The sequence below is a fragment of the Tupaia chinensis genome, unplaced genomic scaffold (genome assembly GCF_000334495.1).
Source record: "Tupaia chinensis unplaced genomic scaffold, TupChi_1.0 Scaffold000387_1, whole genome shotgun sequence".
Classification (NCBI taxonomy): domain Eukaryota; kingdom Metazoa; phylum Chordata; class Mammalia; order Scandentia; family Tupaiidae; genus Tupaia; species Tupaia belangeri.
In genome coordinates, this window is record NW_006159889.1 from 8,391 (window position 1) to 26,809 (window position 18,419).

The 18,419-nt window shown below is 42.0% G+C and overlaps 1 protein-coding gene across 1 annotated transcript in view; it reads left to right on the top strand.

The window, feature by feature from the left end:
- Nucleotides 1–2,023: 2,023 nt before the first annotated feature.
- The window catches only part of LOC102480288 (coiled-coil domain-containing protein 30-like), a gene marked incomplete at its 5' end in the record, with an annotated part of 46,472 nt that continues 30,076 nt past the window's right edge, over nt 2,024–18,419 (top strand). Inside the window, 3 exons of the mRNA XM_006153824.3 lie at nt 2,024–2,289; nt 5,498–5,668; nt 13,395–13,604. Coding sequence (XP_006153886.1) covers nt 2,024–2,289; nt 5,498–5,668; nt 13,395–13,604 — 647 coding nt within the window. The remainder of the gene's footprint in view (nt 2,290–5,497; nt 5,669–13,394; nt 13,605–18,419) is intronic.

Consider the following 18,419-nt stretch of genomic DNA (forward strand, 5'->3'; position numbering starts at 1 on the left):
CTCTCTGTTTGTATTGCCAAATTGCTTTCTTAAAGGATTTGGGCACCAGCTATAATCTGTGAAGCATACGGTGCTAGGCTCCAAGGAAGCCAAAGCAAAACTTAAGATTGAAGGAATAAAAAAAAAAAAATTGGCATGTTTGTGTTCTATGTATGTATATGTATATTTAATAGTTATTTCACTCTATTTTCTGTCTGCACCCTGTAACCATGAAGGTCCATTCCCTACTTTTGGTTCTGTGGCTCACAGTCTCTTGGTTTTCCACCTCCGTCTCTGGCTTCTCAGCTTCCTCTGCTTCTTCCTTTCAATTCTTTAGGCTTCCGTGGCTTCCCCGGCTCTTCTTTTCCAACCCCATTTCTCCTCACATCTTCTGCGTCTGTACAGTCACCATGGGCATCGCTCCAGTCTGTGACCTCATTTTCCCATCGTGGTCTATCATCCACTTGCCCATTTGCCCCGGTCAGAAATCCAGGCACCATCCATGATTCCTTTTTCTCCCCATTCCACCATTGATAAGATAAATCTTATCAAGATAAATCTTACCAATATGTCTTTTAAAATATCTCCAGAATTCAGAACTAGCAGATGGCATAGTGGTTATGTCACTGGACTACCACATAGTCAACTATGGTTTGAGTCCTTGACCTAGTAGTTTAAAACTCATGCCGAGTGTGTGTGTGTGTGTTGTGCACATTCAAAATCCCAAGAGAAAATAGAGGAGGAAGGAATTGTGGTGTGGCCATCACCCTGGTGGGGTGATTTCTCACTTTCTGTCTCTCTGGCAAGTGCATGTGCCCTATTGCAAAAATCTCACAAAAAAAGAAAAGAAAAAGAAAAAGAGAGAGAGAGAAGGGAAAAAAATATCTCTAGAATCCATCTTGTCGTCACTGTTGTTGATTACATCGATTACTATATCAATCTCGCCACAGTTTTTTTCCCTGCCACACAGCATTCTCATGATTTTTTTAAAAAGAATTATTTATTTATTATTATTATTGTTAAGAGTATTTTTCACATGAGTTTTGCCAGAGAAAGATGGGGGAGAGAGAGAGAAAGGGAGAGTGAGAAAGCAAGCCGCCAGGTCTAGGACTCAAACCATGGCCGGCCATGTGGAAATTCCAGCACCTTAATCACCATGCCACCTGCTGGCCCCTAGCATTCTCATGATTTTTCTACAGTACATTCTCTCTTTTGCTTTTGGGGTTTTATACATCTTATTTGTTAAGTCATCCTGGACCACCTTTGTGTTTTCACGTTCTCATCTACAACATCACACGCATGTCAACATCCTTATACCTATACTAGCGTATATGTCTACGTTTATACTTGTCTAGCTGTGCCTGCTTATCCATCATTTAATCTAATTGCTTGTTTACTTATCGTTTTTTTTTTTTTTGAGAGTTTTTTGCTATAGGGCATGTGCTCTCGCCAGAAAGACAGAGACAGAGAGACAGAAAGTGAGAAATCACCCCCCAGGGGGATGGCCATGCTGCAATCCATTCTCCTCTTGGGATCTTGGGCATGTGTTGTGAATTTAAACCACAGGGTCTGGGACTCGAACTGATTTAAACCACGGGGTCTGGGACTCGAACTGTAGTTGACTACATGGGAGTCCAGTGACATAGCTGTTATGTCAACTGCTGGTCCCTTCTTTACTTATCTTTATTTCTTCCTAAATTGTAAGATCCTTAAATCAGAGGTTATGTCTTTTTGTATACAGCCTTAATGCCTGCCAAAGTGCCTAGTGCTTATTGATTGACTTTTAAAATCTCTATAACCTATACCTATACCAAAACCTGCTCAATGCTATTCTAAAGCTGAAAAAACATAAAACTCATTTAACCTGGTTAATTGTAAATAAAAATCTGTGATGGCTTATCTCCTTGAATAGGAGTACAAAAGAAAATGATGCATGTGTTTTTTTATATTTATAAGATAACTACTTTGAAATAGAATGCAACTAGAAAATCTTGTTTATAGTATTTCCTGACTTAGTCTGCTACTATAATAATCATTTTGATAGTTTTTTATTGTTATATTCCACCAAGACCTGAATTAGGAGAAAGTAAGCAGGAGGAAGTTCCAGAGGAGTCAGTCAAGGAGGGCACTGTTCCAAGCGAGGGGCAGAAAGAGGAGGACTCACAACAGAATCGAAATATGAAAGATGAACAGCAGTTGGCCATGAAGCCTGAGGAAGTTGTGAGGCTTAGAGAAGAGCTGAGCCATGAGAATCAGAGCCTCCTTCAGCCTCAGAGCTCTGAGGATAGTTCAGATGACAGTAGTGCCCAGGTAGGTGCTATGAACACGTACTCTCACTGGGTCCATCTCCTCTGATTAACTGTGGATATAAGATCATTATTTTTTTTACTTGAAAATTAAAAATATAAATTTTGTTTTTTTACATAAGCTACATTAAGTTCAAGACACTTTTGTAAGAATGATACCGACCATTTAGCCAATTCCTAAAGAACTGAAGGTCCTAGGTATTTAACCATGCCAACACACTCTCTTACACATTATTAACTGAAAAAAAGGGGTGCCCTTTAAAGATTTTTAAATTTTAATTTATTTTATATAGTCAACCACTGTACATCACTACAGCTTATAAAACGAACTTATCCAACGTGAATACACTACACACCACTCCTGTTGAAGATATCATACACGTGGTCATCAACAGACAATCCTCCATTTCTGTGTCCCTTAAATGTCTTGCCTGTAGGGGCCAGTGTGGTGGTTAAGGGCACTGAACTCCCACATGGTCAACTGCAGTTCGAGTCCTGGACTTGGTGGCTTGCTTTCTCACTTTCTTTCTCTCTCTCTCTCTGGCCTTCTCTGGTCAAATTAAAATAAAGAAAGAAAGAATGGAAGAAAGTTAAGTGAAGTAATTCTTTGGAAAAAAAAATCTTGCCTCTGTTTTTCTCCTTGATTCCTTTCCTCTCACTCCATCTCCACCCTCTTCCCACACTGTCTCTAGTATCCATAACCATTTTCCATGCTTCCATATCCTCTAATCTTTCAGTTTCTACCATAGTGTATGGACAGTCAGTATATATTAAGTGGAGACATACAATGTCTCTCTTTCATAGCCTGGCTTGCTTCACTCAGCAGTAAAGCTTCCATATTTGTCCACTTTCTATCAGTGCCAGGGTCTTGTTTTTATGGCTGAGTAGTATTCCATACTCAGAGAACCCCACAAAGTCATGCAAGTCATGAGGTTCAAATCTTCATGTTCACTTTAAGAACGCTCGTGAAACTGCCCAGGCCATCAAGGGTATACATATTCGAAAAGCCACCAAGTATCTGAAGGATGTCACTTTACAGAAGCTGTGTGTGCCATTCCGTAGTTACAGTGACAGAGTTGGTAGATGTGCCCAGGCTAAACAGTGGGGCTGGACACAAGGCCGGTGGCCCAGAAAGAGTGCTGAATTTTTACTGTACATACTTAAAGATGCAGAGTGTTGCTGAACTTAAGGGGTTAGATGTAGAGTCTCTGGTCATTGAGCATCTTCAGGTGAACAAGGCACTCAAGATGCACCATCGTACATACAGAGCTCATGGGCGGAATAACCCACCCGTGAGCTCCCCCTACCACATTGAAATGATCCTCACTGGAAAGGAGCAAATTGTTCCTAAAATCGCACAGAAGAAAGAGATATCCCAGAAGAAACGGAAGAAACAAAAAACTTATGGCACAAGAATAAAGTCAGCATACAATAAATGTAGATAAAAGGAAAAGGAAAAGAATGCTGTTAAAAAGACAGTAGAGGAGCAAGCAGGTGGCATGGTGGTTAGGGTGCTGATTCCCACATGGCTGACTGCAGTTCAAGCTCTGAAACTGATGGCTTGAACATCACACCAGGCATGTGTGTTCTTGCCCATCATGTGGAGAGGAGAATGGAGGAAAAGGGGTTGGGGTATGGTCATCCCCCTGAGAGGTGATTTCTCACCTTCTCACTCTCTCTATCTCTCCAACAAGCACATGCACCCTATGGCAAAAACAAAAGGAGGAGATAATACATAAGTGGTGGTGAGGGTACAGGGAAACCTGAAGCCTGTATGATGTTGGTAGGAATGTAAATTCGGGGGCCAACAGATGGCATAGTAGTTACGTCGCTGGACTCCCACATGACCAACCATGGTTCAAATCCTGGACCCAGTGGCTTGAAATCCAGTCACGTGTATATGCATGCTTAAGATCCTGGGAGGAGAATGGAGGAGAAGGGACTGTGGTGTGACCATCCCCCAGTGGGGGATGATTTCTCACTTTCCATCTCACTGTCTCTGTCTCTCTGTCCAGTGAGCATATGTGCCCTAAACCAAAAACCTCTGAAAAAAAGGAATGTAAATTAGTATAGCCATTATGGAAAATGGTATAGAAATTCCTCAACAAAACAAAACAAAAAACTCAAACTACCATATGATCCAACAATTCCGCTTCTCATTGTATATCTAAGGGATCCGGAATCATTATGTTTAAGAGATATCTGCCCCTCCCGTGTGTGTGTGTGTGTGTGTGTGTGTGTGTGTGTAAAACTTTAACTTTTTCCTACAAAGTAAGGACAAAGTTTAGTGTATGTATATGTGTGTATGTATGTATTTGTGTGTGTGTGTGTGTGTAAATATATGTATGTAAAACTATTTAGCCTTTAAAGAGAATGTGGCTATTGAGAAGTAACTGAAAGAGAATCATTAGGTAGTAAAAAGATAGTGATGAAGAAGCTTTGGAGTTTCAGATGACATTTTCTGCTCCTATTCCCACTTCATCTGAAAGAGAATCATTAGGTATAAAAAGATAGTGATGAAGAATGTTGGGAGTTTAAGATGACATTTTCTGCTCCTATTCCCACTTCACACACACCCCTCCACTCCATACATTGACTCTTTGAATTCCCCATCTAAGTGTGTTTCAGTCTAAAATTGTACATGCTTCTGTTGCCCTTCATTGAAATAAAATATAAGAAGGTTGTCTATGCCTGACAGATTTTTGCTCCATAATTTCCATAATTTTCACTCCAGTATAACAGAAGTTAGATTATATGAACATGCACTAACTAACCATAAGGCTAAGAGTAATCTGTTCTAGATAAGCTATTTCCAAAATTATTCACAGATGAATAACCACATTCTGAAAATTCTGACAGCTTGAACCCATGTTTAACCAGTATTCTTTCTTTTCTTTTTTAAGAGAGCCATTTTTGTTTTTGGGGTTTTTTTTGCTTTAGGGCATACGTGTTTGCCATAGAGACAGAGACAGAAAGCAAAAGATTGTTCCCCAGGAAGGATGGCCACAACACAACTCCTCCTCCTCCGTTCTCCTCTCAGGATTTTGGGCCGCGCACACACATACTTGGTGTGAGTTTTAAGCCGCTAGGTCTGCAACTCAAATCACAGTTGACTTCATGGGAGTCCAGCAACGTAACCATTAACGCCATCTGCTGGTCCCCCAGTGTTCTTTCTAATTGTCCATAATTTTCTTTTAAAATGTTTGCATTAGTGTTCATCATCTGGAGAAAAACTCCAACAGCAAGAGGAAGTACAACTTCGTCAGAATTTGCACCGGCTCCAGATACTATGCAACTCAGCCGAAAAAGAGCTTCGATATGAGCGGGGAAAGAACTTAGACTTAAAGCAACATAACAGCTTACTTCAGGAAGAAAATATTAAGGTAATTCTAGTGGGCACATCCTTTATTGAAGGGCCCTGGACTTTATAATTCATGATAGAATCCACAAATGAGTAGACAATGTGAACTATCCAGTAACTTCCTCCTTTAAGTTTTTCCTACTAAATAAGGACAGAATTTGGTTTTTTTCTTTGCTGTTGAAACAGTTTATAGGCCAAGAACTTTCAAATATTGGGCCTTCAGCAAAATCATGACATGTTTTTCTACGCGAAAATGTGTCATGACTTTTCTGACCACCAATAGGAAATAATTTTTTTTAAGTTTATTTCTTTCTTTTATGAGAGAGAGAGAGAGAGCGAGAAGCACTGTAACAAAGTCTCATACTGTAACCCTCTAAACCCTTTCCCCAGCCTTCTCAGCTGACCAGGATCATGGGCACGTGTGCCCAGGGTCTGTGACTTGACTGGGGAATCAAATGTGAGATCTTCCATATGGATGCAGCATCATTTGAACAGCTCATTAATTTCTTTCTTTTTTTTATTTTAGAGATTTTTTTGCTACAGGGTGCATGTGCTCACCAGAGCGAGAGAGAAAGAGAGAGAGACAAAAAGCAAGAAATTATCCTCCCAGGGGACATGGCCACACCACAATCCCTTCTCCCCCAGTCTCTTCTTGTGATCTTGGACATGCGCACACACACATGCCTGGCATGAGTTTTAAGCTGCCGGGTCCAGAACTCAAACTACAGTCGACTACGTGGGAGTCCAGCAATGTAATCATTATGCAATCTGCTGGTCCCTGAATAGCTCATTGCTGCTGTACCAAATCAACCCAGAAAAAGTTTCTAAATTTTATAGTCTTTTGAAATTATTATTTAAAATCTTCAGCACTTACTGAATTTCAATGACTTGAACCAAAACCCTAGTTGTCCTGCCCTACTTGTGTGTGACTAGATTTACTTAGACCCAGTACGTGTATTCAGTAGTGTTGGTTTGATCACGTATCCGCTGGAGAGCAAAGTTGTTCTTCCTAACACAAGAACATCAGAAAGGTAGGGGAGGGTCCCCAAATGTGGAGAAAAATAAATAAAAACGTAAAAAATTGACTATAGTCTCCCAAGCCTTTGTAGTTTTCAGTTAAATTCCAAACCTTTATCACATTTCTTTGCCAGACAGCCTTTTGTCTTTCCCATCAAACACAATTTATACTGTATAGTATTCTGTTGTAAGAAAATACCATAATATATTTGCCTTTTCCCTGGCTTAAGGATATTTTGCATGTTTTCAGTTTGGGACTAGTGAAAAGAATATTATAGGCTCGCAGAGCTTGAGGCAGAGAGTCACTCTCAATAGCAACTGTGGGACAGGGTACTGGATCCTCTTCCTGGTGCTCACATGTCCCAGCCGAAAGGGGAAGCAGGGGAAGCAGCGCCCGGGACGTCCAGGCCGTTGGCCACAGCACCACTTGCTCCTGCGGTGTCTTATTTCATCATTACCAGCAGCACCAAAATGATGAGCGTTGGCTCTGTGATGATCATAGGCCCAATGCCTTTCATTCTCTGGGCCTCAGGAGTAAATGGACAACATACTATAAAAAGAAGGTGGGAGCCAGCGGGTGGCATGGTGGTTGAGGTGCTGAACTCCCACATGGCCAACCATGGTTTGATCCCCAGCCTGGCAGCTTGCTTTCTCACTTTCCCTCTCTTCCTCTCTGTCTCTTTCTGGTCAAAGTTTTAAAATAATACTAATAAATAAAATAAAATTAATTAATTATTTTAATTAATTAATTATTTCTATTCAAAATGAGAAATTTAGGTTTCATAACCCTAAACCAATCTAATTCACCAATATCCAACACTAGATTTCCTATTTTCTTTTTCTTTTCTTTTTCTTTTTTTTTTTTTTTAGATTTCCTGGTTTCTTTGAGATATCTTTATTGCTTCTTATCTATTCATTTGAATTTGTCTGTTTCTTACTGAGTTTTTTCATGGCTAAATTGTTCTTGAAAAATGAAGCTTCTGGGGACCAGCATTTGGCATAATGGCTATGTCACTGGACTCCCATGTAGTCGACCGTTGTTCGAGTTCCAGACCCGGTGGCTTAAGCTCACGCCAGGCACGTGTGCGAGTGGCCCAAGATCCCAAGAAGAGAATGGAGGAGAAGGGATTGTGGCGTGGCCATCCCCCTGGGGGGTGACTTCTCGCTTTCTGTCTCTCTGTCTCTCTTTGTCTTTCTGGTGAGCACACAGGCCCTATAGAAAAACCTCTCCAATAATAATAATAATAATAATAGTAAATAAAGCTACTAACATTGCTAAGAGTAGAGTCCTTTTGAGAAGAAATCAACATTAATAGATTCATTCCTGTCAATGAAGTTTCAAAAGCTGTATCATCCTCCAGAATAAAATGAGGGAGAAAAAAATGAGAGAAAAGTTGAACTGATCTAAAATAGGAGGGAGAGGGCCAGCCAGTGGCATGGTGGTTAGTGCAGCTGGATCCCACACATCCTACCATGTGGTTCTAATCTTGGACCCAGTGGTTTGGAAAACACAAGTGGCACGTGTGCCCAAAATCTAAAGAGGAAAAGAGAGGAGAAGTGATGGTGGCATGCCCAGCCCGCCTAAGAAGTGCTTTCTCATTTTCCTTCTCTTCCTCTATCTCTCTCTGGTGAGTACACATGTTCTATAGAAAAAACTTTAAAATAAATAATGAAATAAAATGGCAGGGAGGAAAAGAGGTTTTCACTTGAAAAATAGGAAGCTTTTATTAAAATTTGATTTTGATTTAGACTTTCTTTTTGGAAATATCAAAGACATAAGCTTATTATAGTATCTGAGACTTTCTTTTTGGTAATATCAAAGACATAAGCTTATTATAGTATCTTTTTTTTCTATTGACCTATATTGAATCCACCAATGATTTCAAGGCATTTTGCTCTTAGAATTTATTCCTTATTTCTATGTACATTCATTTCTATTTTGTTTAATAAAGTGTTTGATCATTTTTATCATGTGTTTATTAACATGTCTGGTCTTTAGAAATTAATGTAAAATGAGGAAATGAGGTCAGAAATGAGGGTCAGAAGCTGAGCACTCTGGATGCTGGAGAAAATTGTATCCAAAGACTTTTGCTTTAGGGAAGGAAAAAAAAGTTTATTTATTTAGTTATCAACAGAGAAGGAAAGAAGATAGAGACCCCCCACCCCCAGCAGAGTCTTGGCACACCAAGATCCACATCCCCACCAGCCTTCCAACCAGCCAGGATGATGGGCATGTCTGCGGGCATGTTGGCATGTTGAGATCAACCCCAGGTTCCAGACCTTGGTCCTTCCCTTAAGGGTCCAGCATCACGCAGTGGTGCCTGCTGCCCGGGTTATGGTATGGGCTATGGAGCTCCGCTTTCTTTTAATTGCCAGAGGACATGTGTGCTCACCAGAGAGATGCTCACCAGAGATACAGAGAGGGAGAAAGCACCACCCAGTGGGGCGTGGCCACGTCACCAGGGCTGAGATTCAGCAGCAGTTGGCCACATGGGATCCAACTCCTTTAACCATGAGGCTACAGGGCCAGTCTTGGGATATGCGTTTGAACAGCATGGAAGAGCATATTGTTTCAGATACATTCAGGAATGATTGTAACGTTCTTTCCTGAGTAGTAATACATATGAAAGCAGCCAAGAAACGCTTATTCATTTATTTATTTATTTATTATGTTTTACCATAGGGCACATGCATTTGCCAGAGAGAGGGAAGGTGGTGAGCAATCATCCTCCAGGGGAGATGGCCACTCCATAGTCCCTTCCCCTCTGTTCCTCCTATTTCTCCCTCCTTTCAGGATTTTTACTTGTCTTTTTTTTTAATGTTCCCCCCCCCCATAGGGCATGTGCGCTTGCCAAAATGTTTTTCCCCCCCCATAGGGCATGTGCACTTGCCAGAAAGACAGAGTGAGACAGAGAGATAGAAAGTAAGAAATCACTGCCCGGGGGGGGATGGCCACGCCACAATCCCTTCTCCTCCATTCTCCTCTCGGGATCTTGGGCACGCACACACATGCGCCCAACATGAATTTAAGCCACTGGGTCTGGGACTCGAACTGTGGTCGACTGCATGGGAGTCCAGCAACATAGCCATTGTGCCAACTGCTGGTGCCAAAAATTTCTTCTTTTATCAACTTTGGTATAGTTTCTTTTTCTAGAAAAATTTTCATTTCACTTACATTTTTGAAATTTTTGCAGAGGGTGCCGGCCCACCCTAGTGGTTGGAGAATCTCAGTCCCACGTGACAGATAATGGTTTGAGGCCTCCCCTGGCAGCTTGAGGGACAGGTAAATGCATGCCCCAAATCCCAACAGGGTGCAAAACTGGAGAAGGGGTGTAGCATAACCACACCTCACTGGGAGCTGCTTTCTCCCATCCTCCCTCCCCCCAGAAGTGTACACATCCTCTGGCAATTAAAAAAAAAAATATGCAGAGACTTATCCATCATATCTTCTTTTTTTTTTCCTTAAAGAATTATTTATTGTTATTATTATTTTTTAATTTGCTACAGGACATTAGTGCTTACGAGAGAGAGAGAGAGAAAGTGAGAGAGCAAGCTGCCAGGTTTGGGACTCAAACCATGGTCAGCCATGGGAGTCCAGCACCTTAATCACCACACCACCTGCTGGTTCCCCATCATATTTTCCTTTTTTTATTATAAAATACAGTGACAGTGGGGCCAGCATGTGGCGTAGTAGTTAAGGTGCTAGACTCCCACATAACTGACTATAGTTTGAGTCCCAGACCTAGTGGCTTGAAAACCATGCCAGGTTTATATTCTTGATTTCCCAAAATCCTGGGAGAAGAATGGAGGAGAAGGGATTGCAGCATGGCCCTCCCCCAAGAGGGTGGTGGCCTCTCACTTTCTGTCTCACTGTCTTTCTGGCGAGTGCACGCACCCTATAGCAAAATCCTCTCCAAAAATAAATAAATAAATAAATAAATACTATTAACTTTTAGCCTCCCTTGATATAATCTGATTGGCTAATACACAAATGTTACAGATGGCTTACATCATAATTATAACACCCACTAATTCTGTGGAAAAGATTTGAGGTTGGGGAATTCTGTTTTTCTTGAGGACAGAGTAAAACTTCTCTCTCAGCATTTTTGCATGTGCATCTTCCCCACCTAGTTTATTCATCAGCCTCTGATATTCCTTACACCATTCATTTACTCGCTCAGTAAACATTGAGTAATTACCTACTCTGACACTTTGATAAGCCTAGGGTAGGAGAGGTAGATAAAACCATGGTGTCTGCTCTCTTGATTTCCGAGTGGGGAAGATGGATGAGAAACAGGCTAATAGATGCATATTTGACTACAACTGTGGTAAGTTCAATGAAGGAAAGGAGTCTGGTGTAGTGGTACCATGAGTAAGGAGACCTAAATGGTTATGAAAATTTTCTCCTGTAGAGTGACATTTAAACTAAGACCGGAAGGATAGTCAGATAACCATACAATGAAAGGGAAAAGAGAAAGCATCCTTGGCAGAGGGAATGTGGAAAGAACTCCGCATGCAGGAAACTCAGTAGAAGCCAGCTCAGCAGTTCCCAGGGAGACGAGGGAATAGCAGGATGACTTAAAGAGATAGGACAGGCCCAGGTTATACAAGGCCAGGCAGCTGCCGGGGTACGTTCCCAGGGTGATGGGAAACCACTAAACAAAATATGTTTTTGAGATTTTTGCTAGAGGGTGCATACATGCACTTACTGGGGAGACAGAGAAAGTGACAGAAAATGAGAAACCACCCTCCCCAGGGGGATGGCCACACTGCAACCCCTTCTCTTCCATTCTCCTCTCAGAATTTTGGGCACTCACACACATATGCCAGGCGTGAGTTTCAAACCACCAGATCTGGGATTCAGGCCACGGTTGGCCATGTGGGAGGCCAGCACCTTAACCACTACACCATCTGTTGGTCCCACTACTGAAAGATTTTTAAGCAACAGAGTCAAATGGTTCAATTTGTGATCTTTAAATTTTGTTAGAATTATTTCTTTTTATATATTATTATTTTTTAAGAATTATTTTTTATTTAATTTTATTTATTCATTCATTTATTTTACTTTTACCAGAGAGAGAGACATACACACTGAGAAAGAGAGAGAGGGAACGTGAGAAAGTAAGCCACCAGGTCCGGGACTCAAACCGTTGCTGGCCATGTGAGAGTGTCTAGCGCCTTAACCACCACACCACCTGCTGGTCCTATATTTATTATTATTTTTAAAATTTTCAATAGGGCATGTGCTCACCAGCGAGAGAGAGAGAGAGGGAACGTGAAAAAGTAATTGCTAGGTCCAGGATTCAAACTGCAATCAGCCACATGGAAGTCCAGCACCTTAACCACCACGCCACCTGCTGTTCCCCAATTTGCATTTTTTAATTTATACATTAGATTACTGTATATCTTTACAGTATATAAAAGGAATTTTCTCAGCATGAATACACCATATATTAGCCCAGTTAAAGATATTATCACATGTTATCATCAACCGATAATTTTCCATTTTTGTGTCCATTAAATGTTTGTGTCTTTCATTTTTAAAGGTGTACTTTGACTGCACAGATCAGAAGGGAGTGAAAACGGAAGTGTAGGACCAGTGTGGAGGCTCCAGTCCAGTCTAACAATGATGATCTGCTAGGGTGGTGGCAAAAATGACCTCAGTAGATTGATGTGAGATATGCTGGGGAAATAGAATGACGGCATGTACTAAAATGGCTGGAATTCATTCAGTGTGGAAAAGGGAGGCTCCAGGGTGACTTTCAGGTTATTTCATGTACAAAAAAAGATGGGATAGTGGTATTATATTTAATGAACTCAAGATGGGGCCACTAGATGGCGTCATGGTTATGTCGCTGGATTCCCACATGGCCAACAACAGTTCAAGTCCCGGGACCCGATGGCTTGAAAAAAATCACACCAGAGTGTGTGCGCGCATGCCCATGATCCCAGGAGGAGAGTGTAGAAGGGATTGCAGCATGGCCATCCCTCCGGGGGATAATTTCTCACCTTCTCACTTTCGCTCTTACTGTCTCTGTCTCTCTTTCTCCACAAGCACATGTGCTCTATGGCAAAGGCCTCTTAAAAAAAAAAAAAAAAAAGACTGAGAAAAACAACTTTGGAAATTGGGGCAAAATCCAGGAGTTTGCTTTTGGTGATGTGGTTATTAGCATAAAAATGGCATTTCCAATCACAGGAAGAACCCAGAGAGATACTCACCCATTCTCTAGGCCTAGGTGGTCCAATAATATTTGGGGGTTGGCCAACATTTAAAAAGTCTACAAAGGAGACCAGGAAGGAACAGCAGACAAGGAAGTGAAAACCAGGAGTGTTTGGTATCCCAGACTCCTAGACAGGAGACGTTCTGTTACTGTCACGTCCACGTCCATTCAATTTGTTTTGGCAACAGGAAGGTGGTCAGTTAGTGCCCGTGGCAGAAATGATTTCACTGAAGTAGTGGAGATGAAAGCCAGCTTAGAATAGATTGAAGAAAAGATGGAAAATGTTTAAGCCACGCGTAGTTGGACAGTTAGGAAAATTGCTTTGTCCAGCTGCCATCTGACTGGACAAACTTTGGCAAACCTTCCTAACACCAGAGACGTAATCAGGTGCGTGACATTGGTACTTGTCAGCTTTCAGGGGACTCCACGTCTCTGAAAGCTGCTTATTCTGGCTCACATTCACATTCTTTTCATGTCTATTTTTATCACTTATTTATTCCCCACCTCTAGATCAAAATTGAACTAAAGCAAGCCCAGCAGAAGATATTAGACAGTGCGAAGACGTGCTCTTCACTCACAGCAGAGTGGAAGCACTGTCAGCAGAAAATCAAGGAACTGGAGCTGGAAGTACTTACACAGGCTCAGAGCATTAAATCACAGAACAACCTACAGGAAAAGCTGGCTCAGGAGAAATCTAAAGTTGCTGATGCCGAGGGAAAGGTAATTATCCTCATGCTTAATAAATAGCATGTGCTAAATACCACTACTGAAATCCTGTTTCCCTAAGGATTTTAAGAAATAGATATGGTGCAAACTCGGTAGAATCCTAATTTCTTTCTTTACTCTTGCCATGTTTTCCACTCTTTTGATCTCAATTGCCTCTGTAATTCCAGTAAATCTCTTGTGCTTTTTTAAAAAGCACAAGACTTACATAGATGTAAAAAGGTAAGTCACATCAAAGCCTAAGCATGAACTTAAAGAACTGACTTGGCGCCCATAAGACTTTTGTTTTATATTTCATATTTTAGAAGATTCTCTCATTTGGATTGGCTATTAATATGATTTTTATTTTGTAATATTTTTAAAGAATTGTTTATTTAATTTTAATTTATCATTATTATTATTTTTCAATTTTAAAGGGCAGGTGCACTCACCAGAGAGAGACAGGTGAGAGAAAGCACATCACCAGGTCCAGGATTTGAACCGCAGTCAGTCATATGGGAGTCTAGCCACCACACCACCTGCTGGCCCTATTTTGTAATTTTTTTTTAAGGGAGAGATTTTTACTATAGTGTGCGTGCACTTGCCAAAGAGACAGAGAGACACAGACAGACAGACAGCAAGTGAGAAATTACCACCTGGGGGGATGGCCACACTGCAATCCCTTCTCCTCCATTGGAGTCCAGCGACCTAACCATTATGCCATCTGCTGGTCCCAGCTATTTTGTGATATTTTAAGAGAGGTTTCATGCTGTGAAATGAACTCTTCTCAATTATCGCCCTTGAATTTTAGATCGTCTAACACCAGGTGGCAGTAGTTAAGTTACATATTGATGTGCAGGTTTGTCTGAGTCAAATCTTAGGAAAAAATTAAATCATTTCATCAAACCTTATAAATGTAAGACAAACATTAAAAAAAAAAAGGGGGGGTGCTAGAGGTCCGACAGCAGTGCAGCACTAAAACACAACACTCTGCAAAGGATCCCCTGTGGGAAGGTTCCCTGCTGGAATCCAGGAACCTCCCTGAGCGTGCAAGGCACACATGTGCCCCTGAGCCAGAGCTTGCTGAAGGCTAGGGCTGTGTCACAGTGTGTCACCTGTTAGGGGTGCTGTCTTCTTTCTTTGTCTCTCTCACTTATGAAAGAAATAAATTGTAAGAAACAAAGTGGAAGACAGCGATCTAAACTAAAAAGTCTAATGTTGAGTTAAAGAAGACAGCACAGAAAATTCAAGAATAGATAAAATGAAGCTATAGCGGTAGGATAGTGGTTGTGTTTATGAGGGGTATTAACTGGGAGGGGGCATGAGGGGAATCTTCTGTGCTGCTGTGTCTTCATCTGGAAAATAGTTATGCAAGTAAAACTTCATTGAGTAGATTCAAGATATGTATGTTATTTACTATATGTATGTTAATTCACCATGTATTTGCTACTGTTCTGTAAAAAATTGATTGGTAAAATTGATAAAGATTGGTGGGCCAGCCGGGTGGTGTGGTGGTTAAGGTGTCTGGATCCAACATGACTGACAGCACAGTCTGAGTCCTGGACCTAGTAGCTTGAGAAACATGCTGGCTGCATGTGCATGTGTGCACAAAATCTTGAAAAGAAGAGAGAAGCAGAGAAGGGAGTGCAGCATGACCATCCCCCCTTAGGAGTGATTTCTCACTCTCTCTCTTTGTCTCTTTCTGTTTCTCTCTCTCTTTCCACTCTCTCTTTGGTAAGCACACATGCCCTATAGCAAAAACTAAGCAAGCAAACAACAACAACAGCAAAACAAACAAACAAACAAAAACAAAAACAAAAAAAACAGAAAAAAACATGCCAAATGTAGGCCCAAAATCCTAAAAGGGAGAATGGAGGAAAAGGGATTTTAGTGTAACCATTCCCCATGGAGAATACTTTCTGTATCTCTCTCTTTGATTCTGTCTGACAAGCACACACTCTCTCTAGCAATATTTTTTAAAAGGCGGGGGTGGGGGGTGGCTTAGTGGTTAAGCATTGGACTCCCACATGACTGACAGCAGTTCCAGTCCCAGATCTGGGGCTTGAAACTCTCATCGGGGGAACCAGCAGTTAGCGTAATGGCTATGTCGCTGGATTCCCACATAGTCGACCGTGGTTCAAGTCCCGGACCCGGTGGCTTAAAACTCACGCTGGGTGCGTGTGCGTGCGTGCCCAAGATCCCGAGAGGAGAATGGAGGAGAAGGGATTGTGGCGTGATCATCCCCTCTGGGGGGTGATTTCTTGCTTTCTGTCTCTATGTCTGTCTCTGTCTGTCTGGCTAGCACACACGCCCTGTAGCGAAAACCTCTCCAAAAAAAGAAAAAAAAGAAACTCTCATCGGACACGTGCAGAGAGGTGAATGGAGGAGAAGGGATTGTGGTGTAGTTATCCCTCCTGGGGTGTGATTTCTCACTTTCTGTTTCTCTGTCTCTCTCTGTCTCTTCAGTGAGCACACACACCCTATAGCAAAACTCTCTTTTTAAAAAAAGAAAAGGATAAAAGGAAATTAACATACAAGTTTATTTTGGTTCAAAACAATTTTTAAGTCCATGTATAGTTTTTTGCATTATGTAATTTCTATGAACTTAAAAAATTATCATAGGGGTTCATATGCTAACCAGAGAGAGAGAGAGAGAGAGAGAGAGAGAGGGAGAAAGCATTCCCTAATGTGGCATGGTCACACCATAATCCCTTCTCCATTTCTTTATCCTGTTAGGATTCTGGGGATGCACACATGTGTATCTGGCATAGTTTTCAAACTACCAGGGCAGGGATTGGAGCCATAGTTGGCCTTGTGGGGTCTGACTCCCTTAACCACTATGCCACAGGGCCAGCCCAATATTGAAGTTTTAAAGTCTAAATGGGTCCAGCTATGGTGGTACACATGGAAGAGTACCTCTGTAGGATGGCTCAGGCCACAGGGCAAGGTCCAGTTTCAGTTCCTGGCCCAACCTAAATAGCCAGGCATGGCATATACCAGTGGTCCTAGTGGGGGAAGGTGGATTGCAGCATGCCGAGACCCTGTCTAAAAAAAAATCTCGTCTTTGGGAATCAGCAGTTAGCGTAATGGCTATGTCGCTGGACTACCACATAGTCGACCGCGGTTCGCGTCCCGGACCCGGTGCCTTAAAACTCACGCCGGGCGCATGTGTGTGCGTGCCCAAGATCCCAAGAGGAGAATGGAGGAGAAGGGATTGCGGCGTGACCATCCTCCCTGGGGGGTGATTTCTCGCTTTCTGTCTCTATGTCTCTCTCTGTCTGTCTGGCGAGCGCACGCACCCTATAGCAAAAAAAACTCTCAAAAAAAAAAAAAAAACTCATCTTTCTTTTTCTTTCCCATTCACTCTTTCTCTGTCACTTGCTTTTTTTCTTGGAAAAAAAAAAAAGTGTAGGCCCCCTGTGCAGCAGTTAAAGACTACGCATAGGAAACTGGATCCCACAGGGCTGACCCAATTCAGATTGTGGCCTTGGTGCATGTGTGCCCCAAATCCTGGCGGAATGGAGAATGAAGGAAAGTGGATTGCAGTGTGACCACACCCCATGAGGAAGGGGTGCTTTCTCTCTCTCTGGCAATAAAAAAAAGAGAAAAAAAAAAGAAGAAGAAAGAAAACGTACAAAACAAAAACTGTTATAGGATATATATTATTAAAAAGAAAAAAAGCAAGGACTTATTCATGTAAAATTCAGGATACAGCCCAGGTGCAGTAATGTGGCAGGTGTACATGCACATGAACCCTATGGCAATTTTTGAAAGGTCATAGAAAATACATATTGTGAAAAAATATGCATGGATTAAAAATATTTTTGCACCAAAATAAACTTGTATGTCCAATTTCCTTTTTCCTTTTTTTTTTTTTTTAAGAGAGTTTTGCTATATGGTGTGTGTGCTCACGGAAGAAACAGAGAAACAGAAAGTGAGAAATCACACCCCAGGAGGGATAGCCATGCCACAATCCCTTCTCCTCCATTCTCCTCTCTGCACATGTGCCCGGTGTGACTTTTAAGTCACCAGGTCTGGGACTGGAACTGCTGTCGGTCATGTGGGAGTCTAGTGCCTTAACTACTAGCCGCCCCCCCCCCTTTTCTAATTTTGCCAGAGGGAGCGTGTGCTTGTCAGAGAGAGTCAGAAAGTGTTCTCCATGGGGAACGATTACACTACAATCCCTTTTCCTCCATTCTCCCTTTTAGGATTTTGAGCATGCATGCATGCACATGTAGCATGGGCAGGCTGAGGCCACACAGGAGACCTGGGTTTGTTTGAAAAGGCAGGGATGGTGGCCCGTGCTTGTAGTCCCAGTTAGGAAGCTGAGGCAGGAGGTTAGCAACACAGCAAGACTCTGTTTCAAGCTACACACACACACACACACACACACACACACACACTCTTCAGCATATTGATTTTCCCTGGAGGGAAGAGAAGGAGGATAATCAAAAAGGATCACTTCAGGGAACCAGCAGTTAGCGTAATGGCTATGTCGCTGGACTCCCACGTAGTCGACCGCGGTTCGTGTCCCGGACCCGGTGGCTTAAAACTCATGCCGGGCGCGTGTGCGTGCGTGCCCAAGATCGCAAGAGGAGAATGGAGGAGAAGGGATTGCGGCGTGACCATCCCCCCTGGGGGGTGATTTCTCGCTTTCTGTCTCTATGTCTCTCTCTGTCTGTCTGGCGAGCGCACGCGCCCTACAGTGAAAATCTCTCAAAAAACAAAAAACAAACAAAAAAAAAAGGATCACTTCAAAAGTATTGATAATGCTCTCTTTTTTTTTTTTTTTTTTACAGAGAGAGAGGTATGTTTGCTATAGGGGCTGTACAC